This window comes from Mobula hypostoma, chromosome 26 (assembly GCF_963921235.1).
Source record: "Mobula hypostoma chromosome 26, sMobHyp1.1, whole genome shotgun sequence".
Taxonomy (NCBI): Eukaryota; Metazoa; Chordata; class Chondrichthyes; order Myliobatiformes; family Myliobatidae; genus Mobula; species Mobula hypostoma.
Genome location: NC_086122.1, coordinates 38,022,833 through 38,035,970, shown reverse-complemented (window position 1 = coordinate 38,035,970; position 13,138 = coordinate 38,022,833). Strand labels below are relative to the sequence as shown.

The following is a 13,138-nucleotide window of genomic DNA, read 5'->3' as shown; positions in this document are numbered from 1 at the left end:
CTTCGAAGTGTCTCGGCCCGAAACATTGACTGCATTCTTTTCCATAGATGCTGCCTGGCCTGCCGAGTTCCTCCAGCATTTTGTGTGTGTATTGCTTGGATTTCCAGCATCTACAGATTTTCTCTTGTTTGTGATAGGATTGGAGGTTTGTTTTTTTTGCCTTTGGTACCCAAGCCAGGATTGTTTTGAAACATTTCCATCATTCTACAACTCACCGAGTGTACAATCACTGCCAATTTTTCCACAAAGGGAGTCAAGCTCTCAGCTGCCTTGAGGCCATCCTGGAAAAAACTTTAAAACAAAACAGTAAAATAAGCTAAGGAACAATCTTGCATGGCCCACACACAACAGGTGGAGTGGTCAAGTCAAAGTAATACATAGGAAATTTCCAGTCATTCTTGTTTTCCGTACTCACACTCAATTATTTTTAATAAATCCATTGAATGGAAGAATACGTGCCACACCACAGAATGAAACAAGATGAATTTCCCCTCTTAGAGCCTCTCCACACAGAAAGACCTTGGTTAGATGTCCCAGAATGTGCTTACATTCAGGGCTCCAGACCCTGACTATTTAGTTCACTGGGTATCTGCTTGACATATATTCCCCATACATAGGTCTCACCTAAATCTGTATTGAAGAAGCCAGGACTACAATGATACCAGGCCCTTGGCTCAATGGACTGTTCTGAAGCACTTCTTGTGCTGGCATTAACTGCAATTTGAAGCAGCTTCTTTTAGGGAATATTAATGACATACTCCATGGTCCAGTCTCTCTCCCAGATTTTAAAGTTAAATTAAAATTACTATCATAGTATATATATGTCACCACATACTACCATGAAGTTCATTTTCTTTCAGTCATTTAAAATATGAATTTATGAAAAAATATACATAAACAAAGATTGACAAACAACCAACGTGCAAAAAACAAACCATGCAAATAAAAACTAAGTAATACCGAGAACACAAGTTGTAGAGTCTTTGAAAGTTTACTCTTATTAGAAACAAGAAAGTGCACTAGAAGGATTCTGGACAAATAAGGGTAAAAAGGGAAAGAAAGCCCAGTTTCCCAGTTTAGTTAAGAAGGAAATGTTTGCCCCTGGATTAAATTACGAGCAGCCTGTTTTTGGAAAATTTCGGAAATACAGTAACTTGCAAAAGGCTCAGGCACATATATATATATATATAGATATATATATATAGATATATAGCCACAGTGCCTAAAAGACTTTTGTATAGTACTGTATTTGTCAACATGGAGCAGAGAGAGAGTTTGTAAATCTGGTGGGAGCAAAGGATGTTATGAATAGTGAGGGTGGGGCACTGTGGGTCAGATGACAGAGAAGGAGTGCCGGATGCAGGGGGGTGGCACGGGTATAGAAGCACCCAGCCCTGAGACACCAGACAGGGTCATTTGATTTCAAACAATTGGCTTATTGATCATTATAGAATGTCTCTCTGGTGATTCCCGCTCCATCCCCTCTCCTTTTCCCGCTTCCCAAACACGATTCTCCTGTCCTTGCCCCTTTCCCCTCTCAGTCCGCAATAAAGACCAATATCAGAATCAAATTTATCATTACTCAAATATATCATGAAATTTGTTTTTTTTTGTGGCAACAGTATAGTGCAACGCATAAAATTACTACAATACTGTGCAACAGTCTTAGGCACCCTAGCTATATATATGTGCACAGTACTGTATGTCTTCCTTCCAGATGTAGGGAAGCTTTGCCTTTAGGGTTCAATGGCCAAATTACAGAAGTAACTGGAAGACCCTAAGTCACATTTTCTTTATCTTCTTTCATAAATTTAATATACAATAATTTCATACGATGCCCACATAACAGGAGGCCTACTAAACCCCTATGGGTCTTTTGTTATACGGTGGGACTCATTGTAGACCCATCCATGACCTGTCCCTTATTGTTGGAACACAAGGAAAATCACGCCACTTCTCTCAGTTACATTCAATCCCACATCAACGTGAAGCTTCCAAAAGCTTCAGCGCATTCCACTCACTAAAATTTCCACACAAATCAAGGCCCACTTTTACAGCCTCTGGGGAAAAAAAAACACGAGCCTGATCACTGACAGCTCATGGATTCTGGAATCACTTAACATACTCCTCATCCAATATTTTGTTCCAATGAACGACCGAGTCCAAATATTGAGGGAAGAATCCAATACCAGGTGACAGTACAAGACCCGTTTCATGCTAGCTATCAGAGAACTAACTTCAACTCAACAAGAGAACAGATGGAAATATACTGCTCCTGCTGGAGGCATGAAACAGAAGATGCTGAGGAAATCCAACAGGTCAGGTCAACAAGAGAAGGAAAAGAGGTCCAGATCTTCCAATCAGGCAAAGGAAACTGTTCCAATATCTACCCCAGCCCTTCCCACGTAGATCCACAAGTCACTTGCCAGCTCCTGAATCACAACTCCCCCTCACCTCTTTGTACTGGCACTCTTTTCTCTCCACACATAATCTCAATCCAAAGCACCTCTCCCTCCATAGTTGCTGGACCCCTCTAGCAGTTTTTTTTTAACTCCAGATCTGAGCATCTGGAGAGTCTTGTGTCCCAGAATATTAACCCAGCTGGCCTAATGTGCTTTCTAGAGCTGAACATCTCTCTCTCTCTCAACACTTGCCTTTGTTTTCTTAACACCTCCATCTCAAAGGGTTGTTTAGCTTCCAGAACAATCCACTGACCCCACAGTTGCTGACTGAATGGAATTTTGACACAATACTTTTGTGAAGTGTTTTAAATTTTGTTCCAAATATTTGTGGAGAAAAGCATAAAGAAGCGGTGGATCTTCCAGTGGTCAACCAGCCTACCAAGGGAATCACTTCCAGAAAATAAAAGATTACATCAGCAAATATACTGTATGCAATTGCAATGAGCACAAACAGCTCAATAACACAGGGCTGTTGGGGATAGCAGGTCATATGACAAAGTGACTAGGAATAAGTCCAAATAAAGTTAATAACTTTAACCAACAGCTTTGAGTGACTTCCAGCATTTACAGACATTCAAAGATGGCGCTGATGAAACACAGCGGCTTCTTGTTAGCAGCAAATAAAACAAACTACTGACTACTTTATTAATCGCACTTTTCCTGCTAAACAATCATTGCAAGCAATAGCCTGTATCTTCCCTTTCAGAGTAGACTTTAGAACTGCCAGTACGACCTGGCATTTTTGTGGTGGGCCAGTTCAGCTCACTGCTCTGCGAGGTTTACTCCTCTCTGTGCTAAACTGAGGCTGTGTCTCCAACTCGAGGCTACTGGATTGTCTGCAGTGATGACTGGCTTCGCGACTTTCGTGAAATTCGGTTGTTTGCTTGATTTTGTTGTTTGAACAATTTGTTTTCTGCACATTGGGTGTTTAATGGTCTTTTTTGTACAATGGTTTCTTTTGGATTTTTTTGTGTTGTGGCTGCCTGTAAGGAGATGAATCTCAGGGTTGTATAATGTATACATATTTTAATAATAAATTACTTTGAACTTTGCTCCAATTCACTGCAACCTTCATTTATGGAATGCCCACCATGAAATTCTGCTCCTCTCTCCAAAGAGATTTATAACATCTCTTTTACCTTACACAATGTTGGGGGTTTCTATTTCACTGAATTGTCCTTTTCAGTTGGATGGACACGAGATCACAGGAATGCTTAAACTATCCAGCGTCTCACTTACCACTGCAATCGTCGTATCCTGACGCGCCAATAAAAAGAGGCTTCCTGGCAACTTAAGTTTGATGAGTTAAAAAGGCGTTGATGAATCAGCTTATCGGAGGGAGATTGAGAATCTGACTGAAAGGTGCCACAACAACAACCTCTCGCTCAACGTCAGCAAAACCGAAGAGCTGATTATTGACAGCAGGGGGAGGGAACGCGAGGTCCAAGAGACAGTCCACATCATGAGAATCAGAGATGGAGAGGGTCAATAATTTAAAATTTCACAGCATTATCATTTCAAAGAATTTGTTCTGGGACCAGCATGTAAGTGCCATTACAAAGAAAACACTGCAATGTCTCTACTTTCTTAGAAGTTTGTGAAGATTCAGCATGTCACCTAAAACTTTGACAAACTTCTGAAGACGAACTGTGGAGAGTATATTGACTGGTTGCATCACAGCCTGATATGGAAACACCAAAGCAAACAAAATGTAGTGGATACGGCCCAGTCCGTCACAGGGTAAAACCCTCCCCACCAGTGAGCACATCTACATGGAGCTCTGCTCAGGAAAGCAGCATCCATCATCCAGAAAAAGGTGCAGGAGCCTGAGGTCCCATACCACCAGGTTCAGGAACAGTTATTACCCTTCGATCATCAGGCTCCTGAACCAGAGTGGAGAACTTCACTCGCATCAACACTGAACTATTCCCACAACCTATGGGCTGACTTTCAAGGATTCTGCAACTCTTGTTCTCAATGTTATTTTTTATTTATCTATTATTATTTTGTTTCTCTTTTTGTATTTTCACAATTTGTTGCCTTTTGCACATTGGTTGTCTGTCTGTCTTTGTGCGTAGATTTTCATTAGTTCTATTGTGTTTCATTACATGTATTGTGAATGCCCACAAGAAAATGAATCCCAGGGTTGTATATGGTCACATATATGTACTTTGATAATAAAGTTACTTTGAACTTTGAGTGGGCAAAGATATGGTGGATGTTGTACAATGAGGGTAAGTCTGACATCATAAAGGAAAGGCAGAGTATTAATCAAGTGATGATTGATTTGGAAATTCTGATGTACTAAAGGATCTGTGCTATCTTGAACACCAGTAACCAAAAGCAAGCCACAAATGCAGCCAGTAATTAAGGTGGCAAATGGTACGTTGTCCTTCATTTCAAGAGGTTTTGAGACCAGGAGCTGGCATGTCATGCTACAATTATAAAGAGGATCTGGAGTATTCGGGGCCGTTTTGGTCCCTCTACCACACCAGGCAGACCATAAAGGTTCACTAGACTGATTCCCCATCCCTACAATGGCAGGACAGTCATACAAAGAGAGATTAGCTCAATTAAACCTGCAATCACTATCGTTTTGAAGAACATGAGGGACCTCATTGAAATATACAAAATTCTGTCAGGATATGACAGGGAAGGTATTTCCCATGTCTGAGCAGTGGTGAAAGGGGCACTGGGGAAAGAACATGTTCTGGAAAGAAGGGTCAGTGTCTCAGAACACAGGTAAATCATTTGGACTGAGGTCAAAAATGTCTTCAAGACAAAGTCAAATGGAAATCCACCCCACATCTATTGTTCAGGCTGGGAGTTCAAATAAAGACCAAGATAGAGATCAAAGTATTTTGTTAGAGAAGGACATGGATAGTGTAGAAGCAAGGAAGAAAGACAGAATTAAACTACAGGTTAGCCATGATCTCCAAGAATGGAGGAAGGTTCTCAGGGAACTGAATGGCCATATCCAACTAGAGAATCAACTGAAAACGTCTTACTTCTGTTGAGCATGGAAGTACTTGATGAGGCTTTGGAGTAGGTCAGGACCTTCTCGAATCTTTATTTCGCTCACCTTGAGAAGATACTGTGAAACAAGGAACATACAGTCAGTTCACATTCTCGGGAATGGCACGCACTCTCTTTCTCTCTCGTATCTAATTACAGGAGCTTTTTGAATTAAGTCTAGACAGATAACATGAAGATGCAAAAGACAGTATTTGCCATACTGCAGGGTACAAAAGATGATTTTTGTCAATTCACTAATAGATAGATAATAAATGCCTCAGGGTTAGGGACATTGGCCTAAAAAGGGACACCCAAGATTGATTTCTTTATCATTCCATTGGATTGGAAATATCTTGCAGACATATTATTGGTGCATTTTTCAGTGCCTGAAAATACCTGCTGTGGATAATCTAGTTCTCAGACTCATGTAGGAGGGCAGGGATCTCTCCTGCCTGACAAACTGTATGCCTGTCTTAAGCAGGCCACATCTCTTACATGCCTGGCACCAGAATCTTGAAAAATACAGTATTCTGAGTTCTCATAGGAAGAAATCAGTGGGTGGACAAAGGAAGTAATTTAAAAGATGTACTCAAAAACATTTCAACCATGCTTACAGACTCCTAGAAATCTCTGGCCCATGACCAGTCAGAGTTAAAAAGCATTTTAGAATATTGAGGGCATGCATGGCAAATGCACCAAAGCTTTGGGTAAGTGGTCCTAGAGGAACAAACTATCCATCCACCCTGGCCATCAGGCACACCTCCTGCTCCATTTGTGGAAAAATCTCACTGGCCAAATCATCCACCTCAGAACCCACAAAACCAGAATGGAAGTCATGCTCGAGCCCAAGGAACTGCCCAAGAAGAAGTTGTTGAGTGGAGAGAGGGAAATTGACAACTCATCTGGTACCTAATAATACACGAAAAGATCTAAGAAATTCAGCAATCAATGAGTTAATTTCTAGTGCACAATTTCTCTGTTCTGTAGGCAAATGATGCAGTCACTCAATGCTGTACAATTTTGAGAGGTTTTCCACAATCTCACAGTGTTTCAAAAGTACTGTGTTGCCAAATGAGTACTTTTGAAAGTGTAGTCACTACTGGATTGTAGCAAGTGTCAATTAGAAGATCTCCAGATTATTTCTTTAGGTACTGCTAACTATAGGCAAATATTAGCCAAGAAAATGATCAGCTGTTCATCAAGGACACCCCCAAAAGGACCACAAACCTGTTGTAGGGTTTGGAGGCTTGCATACTTCAATGACCCAGAGAACTATGTTGGCTTGTGTCAGGGCTTTATGCTTTGGCTTTTGGTAGGATCACCCATGCCAAACAGGTCAAAGGATAGAGGCCAGATTAAGACTGGTACACCAGTCCCCTATGTTCAGGGGTTGAGCTCAGGGCCAACAACACAGACAGATCAAAAAAATTGTTATGGAAACAGCAATGCAGAATCCTCCACAGGTATTTGGCCAAGGACAGACAGAGATAGAGGACATTCATTGCTGCCCTAAACACCACTGGCGTAACGGGCAGTAACTAACTATCATCAGGGAAGACTAGCACTGCAAGAGTTGCCTTTTGAGGAAGATAAACCAAGGTGAGAAGAAGCACTGAAAAAAAAAACAGTGATAAATCTCTTGGGCCAAACAGCCCATTTCTGTCTCTATTTTATGCAATGAGAGCCAAAATAGAGAAAATATGTGTGTTCTTTTCCTCAATCATTTGTAACTTGCTGTTTAATAAATGCTTAAATCTGATGCAACTGAGACAGAGTTTGCAAATATAATGCTTTCTATTAGGGTTACCTAATAGAAAGTTAGCTATTAAGTTAACTATTAAGGTAATAGCATATATGGGCATTAGTAACAACACAGTAAATACGGTGTACAGGCGACTTACATCTCGAGAATTAAGTATACAAGAACTAACACGATATTCCCAGTGCTGTACTGCGGGAGTACTGTATTGTTAACAATAAAGCAGTGAAGGATGCACTTTAGTGACTGAGGTGCTTATCATCTTTGGAGTTAAACATACTGTGAAGCAGAGATGTCTGGATATTATAAGTATACAATGTGGAGATATTTTAATCTTGACCCCACCCCACCCCCTTACAAGTTCAGACAGACACAAGTTTTAAATGAAATATGCTGCAACTTGCCTCGCACATCTGGAGTTGGAACATCTTTCTCTCTTTCTCCAACTCCTCAGCAATTTCTGCAGGACTTATTTCTGAACGGTTTAGTCCAAACTGCTTGGCCCGGTCTTTCTTCTCCTTTTCAATCTTGTTTCTAACAGTCAAAAGCAACACAAGGAGCTCATCCAGTAGTTTGAACAGATTTTGAAGACAAGTACACACACACACACACACAACTGGACTTGCCTTTACAGTCATTGCAAGACCACCAGGGTTTCTCCTGTGACCTCAATGTGAACAGAACCAAAGAGGTGATCATGGACTTCAGCAATGTGCAGGCAGACCATTCCTCACTGCACATACGCAGCTCCTCCATGTAGAGAGATAGGAGCACCAGGTTTCTGGAAGTGCACATAATGGCCAATCTCATCTGGTCCCTCAACACCACCTCTTTGGTCAAGAAAGCACAGCAGTGTCTCCACTTCCTAAGGAGATTGAGGCTCCCTCCCCCCCTTTGTAAACATTTTTTGCAGGAGCACCATCAGAGTGCCCTGAGCATCTGCATTACCATCTAGTACTGGAATTGCAAGGCATCTGACCACAGGTCCCTACAAAGAATTATAAGAACTGCTGAGAATCATCAGAGTCTCTCTTCCACCCATCAGAGATATTTTTCAAGAGAGCTGTGTATGCAGGGCCCTTAGCATTGTCAAGGTTACCTCCTATCCGAGCAACAATCTTTTTGACCCTGTACCATTAGGCAGGAGGTACCATAGCAATAGAACAGGATGATAAACAGCTTCGTCCCCCAGTCTACTGAATTCCCTGTTACCACCCAGGTCTCATTATGAACAAAACAACAATTGCATTATACTGTTTACTTTTAAACTTGTGTCGTAAATGCACCCTATTACTTGTGAATTTATTTGTGTAATATTACCCTATGTGCTATGAGTGTGAATTATACGTACTCTGGTGTGAACCTTGGTTCAGCAGAAGGTTGTTTCATTTGGTGTTATACATGTGTGTGGCTGAATGTCAATAAACTGAACTTGAACTTGATGTAATGGCCCACAACAACAAACAGCTCCTGACAAACATCAAACTGAGCACAAGGCAGCATAAAGAGGAGAGATCTAAACAAAAAATCTCTTCACTTTCAGATACACTTCCACTGAGTGATTTTAATAATCTGGAATGATCTAGAAATGGGAAGGCCAAAGGACGACCAGGTGCTGAGAAGGAATTCAATACTGTGGACATGGGGAAGATGGTTACAGGTAAACACAACCAGGATTTGGGGCCACGAATGAGAGTCACCAATGAATCCAGGAATGTTGAACTCCAAACCAATGTATTTAAGAGAATTCCCAATACACGTGAGTGAAACATGTGAACAAGGTATTAAACCAAGATGAAGAGATGAAGGTGAGAAGACACTCACTGTGTCTAAATTCCAGGAGAGCCCTTCCAGGCTCGATTTTTTGTTTATTAAGAGATGCATCGCTGAATAGGCCCTTTGAGCCGCACCGTCCAGCAACTCACCGATTTAACCCCAAGCTAATCCCAGGACAATTTACAACAACCAATTAACCTACTAACTGGCGTGCCTTTGGACTGAGGGAGGAAACTGGAGAGCCCAGAGAAAACCCATACATTTCACGGGGAGGACGTACAAACTCCTTATACTGGGGTTGAACCCTAAGCTCTGACGCCCCAAGCTGTGAGAGCATTGCACTGACCACTACTCTACCGTGGTGCCCACCTATTTCATTAATAAACAAAGAATTTGAGAAAACTTCTGCACTTTATCCAGCCCTCTCTTTGCTCTCGCTCTGCCAGAGAATGAGACCGGCTTTTCAGCTCCAGTAATATTGATGGGGAAAGTACCTGCAGGTAAAATGGAGGAAGGTAAACGCAAAGACAAAAACTTTAAAAAGAAAATCAGAAAAATTGTTAGCAGAAGTATTGCTAGTTAGCATGTATGAAAGTCATGAGCGAATGGAGCTTTTTTTGGCTGAGCAATAACTTGGATGATTCAAATTTATAGGAAGAGCAAGCTTTCTCCTAAAACATACCAATCAAGCTTGGAGATGATGCAAGCAAGAGCTGGCGGTCTAATTAAGAATTAATCATCTGCTTTAGTTGACATCAAAGAACAAGAATCTCCAACAACATTTGAGGCAAACATATCCCATTCTTGTGAACCTTATAAGGAAAAACTCAAAAAATGAAGACCAGGAACTAGAAAGCAAAACGTTTGCTTTAACCAAACATAGCACAGAAGTGAGAAATGTCAGAGAACTATGACAGAGTTGGATGTAGGAAGAATGTGGAAACTTTTAACGCTAATGACTGGATGACTGGCGGGGGCGCGGCTGTGGGGTAGATAGCACAATGGCTTCGGGAGGAGAGAAAAGTATAAAGAGATGTGCAACAGTGAGATAAAAAATAAAGATGCTCTGTTTTCCTTCCTTTACTTATCTCTCAGAATTCCAGTTTTCAACACACACCAATTTAAAGTTTTTCATTTGCCTTAAGTGTAAGTCAGAAGGTTTAGGATTTAAATCCCTCCCCGTACTGTTGAATACCTGGTCTAGGGTGCACTACAAGTGAGATATCGAGACAGAACTGCATGATCCATCCCAGCTTCTCACTTCATCCTCCCTCTCCACTCACGTTCCCCTCACCTCTCTGAGTTATTACCTGCCAGCTTCTACTCCTCACCCTCCCCATAACATTTTAATCTGGTTTCTGCCCCCCTTCCTTTCCACACTGAATGAACGGTCTTGGCCCAAGACATCAACTACTACCCTCCATAGATGCTGCCTGACCTGCTGAGTTCCTCCAGCGTCTGGTGCGTGTTGCTCTGGATTTCCAGCATCTGATGATTCACTCATGTTTATAATTTACTGCACTATTAGTGTTACTTTATTGCAGTTCAATACTGAGAATAGGAGACCCTCTCTGCCTTCTGAGGCCTCCATCGGTCAGGGTCAACCGTAGATGTTGCGTCCTAACTGTCTAGATACGCAGGCCTTTGCGGTACAATATGTTGCTCATGTAGAAAGACCCCACCCTCCATGCATCAGATGAACCCAAAGGATCGGCAGAAACTGACACCAGAGAGGTTGCAGGAGTTGCCAGTCAGCATTGAACTTGATGTAGGACTGCCTCCAGGGTTTTTCCCTCGGGGCTTACTCCCAGTGCCTTCCCCATGAGTGGGTATAACTGCAAGGCAGCGGAGGTTTGAGATCAGAGTTTTCCTTCTCCTAGCTGAGCTGCCAACCACGGCTGACGAGCCCCATCTGCCCAAAGTGACTGGTTCTAAGGAGCCAGTAACCTGCCTTTATCCCTTCTCCTGTCATAGAAATGGTTCCGCCGGGCTTAGTAGCTCAGCCACACGTGACTGCTGAACTTGGTTGTCAGAGGTTGTTTGAGACACATGTCATTGGGCGCATTTAATAGATAGTGGGAGCTTGTCCCCACTATCAACCCCAGCTATAACAACCTTAAGGTGAACATAAAAGATCCCATGCCAATTATTATTATTCTTGCTCTTTGTCTCACTAATTTGCTCTCTTACCTCTCCACTATGCTCTCTTCATAAATCACTATATTTTCCTCTCTTTTTGCACTTCTTGTTTTTTATATTTCTTATTGTAACTTATAGTATTTCTTTACGTATGTGTTGCACTATACTGCTGCCACAAAATCCTGGACTTCCTGTCAGATCACCAGCAGGTGGTAAGAGTGGGCTCCCTCACCTCCATCCCTCTGACTCTCAATACAGGAGCCCCTCAACCCTTCCTTTACTCCCTGCATACCCATGACTGTGTCGCCACCCACAGCACTAATCTACTAATTAATTTTGCCGACAACACTACATTGATTGGCCTAATCTCAAACAATAATGAGGTGGCCTACATCTCAAACAATAATGAGGTGGCCTACAGGGAAGAAATCATCTCTCTGACATAGTGGCGTCAAGAAAACAACCTCTCCCTCAATGTTGCAAAAACAAAGGAGCTGATTGTGGATTACAGGAGGAATGGAGATGGGCTAACCCCTATTGACATCAATGGATCTGGGGTTGAGAGGGTGAACAGCTTCAAGTTCCTCGGCATCCACATCACCGAGGACCTCACGTGGTCTGTACACACCAGCTGTGTGGTGAAAAAGGCACAAAGGAAAATCTTTCACCTCCACTGGTTGAGGAAGTTTGGTATGGGCCCCCAGATCCTGAGAACTTTCTACAGAGGCACACTTGAGAGCATCCTGACTGGCTGCATCACTGCCTGGTATGGGAACCGTACTTCCCTCAATCGCAGGACTCTGCAGAGAGTGGTGCGGACAGCCCAGCGCATCTGTATTTGTGAACTTCCCATGATTCAGGACATTTACAAAGACAGGTGTGGGAAAAGGACCTGTAGGATCATTGGGGACCCGAGTCACCCCAATCACAATCTATTCTAGCTGCTACCAGCCGGGAAATGGTACCGCAGCCTGAAAGCCAGGACCAACAGTCTTCGGGACAGCTTCTTCCACCAGGCCATCAGACTGATGAACTCACGCTGATTTGAGTGTAGTTCTATGTTACATTGACTGTTCTATTTATTATAAATTATTAGAAATTACTTTGATTGCACATTGCACATTTAGATGGAGACGTAACGTAAAGATTTTTACTCCTCATGTATGTGAAGGATGTAAAAGAATAAAGGCAATTCAATTCAATTCAACTCACAACATGGGGACCAACCAAGATAAATCTTCCACAGTGGATGATAGGGCACTGAGGAGTGTGGTAGAACAAAGGATCTGGGAATTACAGGTCATTGAAAGTGGTGACATAGATAGAAAGGGTCATTGAGAAAGCTTTTATACATCAAAGTACTGATTACAGGAGATAGGATGCTATGTTGAAGTTGTATACGATATTGGCAAGTCCTAATTCGAAGTAAGGTTGAAAGAGTTCAGAGAAAATTTATAAGGATGTTGTCTGGTCTGGAAGACCAAAGCTATAAGGAAAGATTAAATAGGTTAGGACTTTATTTCTTGCAACATAGAAGAGTGAAAGGAGATTTGATAAAGGTATGCAAAATTATGAGGGGTATAAATAAGGTAAATGCAAGCAGACTTTTTCCACTGAGGTTAGGTGGGCCTATAACTAGAGGTCATGGGTTAAGGGCAAAAGGTGAAAAGATTAAGGGGAACATGAGGGGTAACTTCTTCACTGAGAGGGTGGTGAGAGTGTGGAATGAGCTGCCAGCACAAGTGGTGCATCCAAGCTCAATTTCAATGTTGGAGAAAAGTTTGGATAGGCACATGGATGGCAGGGGTATGAAGGGCCATGTTCCTGGTACATGTGCAATGGGAAGAGGGCAATTGAAATGGTCCAGTACAGACTAGATGGGCTGAAGGGCCTGTTTCTGTGCTGTACTTTTCTATGACTCTATATGTCAGTGATAATAAACTTGATTCTATAAGAAGAGGTAGGGTATTCTACCACTATTTATTCC

General features: G+C 42.1%; 1 protein-coding gene across 1 annotated transcript in view; it reads right to left on the bottom strand.

Moving 5' to 3' along the window:
* Positions 1-13,138, bottom strand: part of LOC134338162 (arf-GAP with SH3 domain, ANK repeat and PH domain-containing protein 2-like) — a 119,858-nt gene that overhangs the window by 46,529 nt on the left and 60,191 nt on the right. Inside the window, exons 6-8 of the mRNA XM_063033763.1 lie at positions 7,641-7,770; positions 5,471-5,556; positions 216-291 (exon numbers count right to left, since the gene is read on the bottom strand). Coding sequence (XP_062889833.1) covers positions 216-291; positions 5,471-5,556; positions 7,641-7,770 — 292 coding nt within the window. The remainder of the gene's footprint in view (positions 1-215; positions 292-5,470; positions 5,557-7,640; positions 7,771-13,138) is intronic.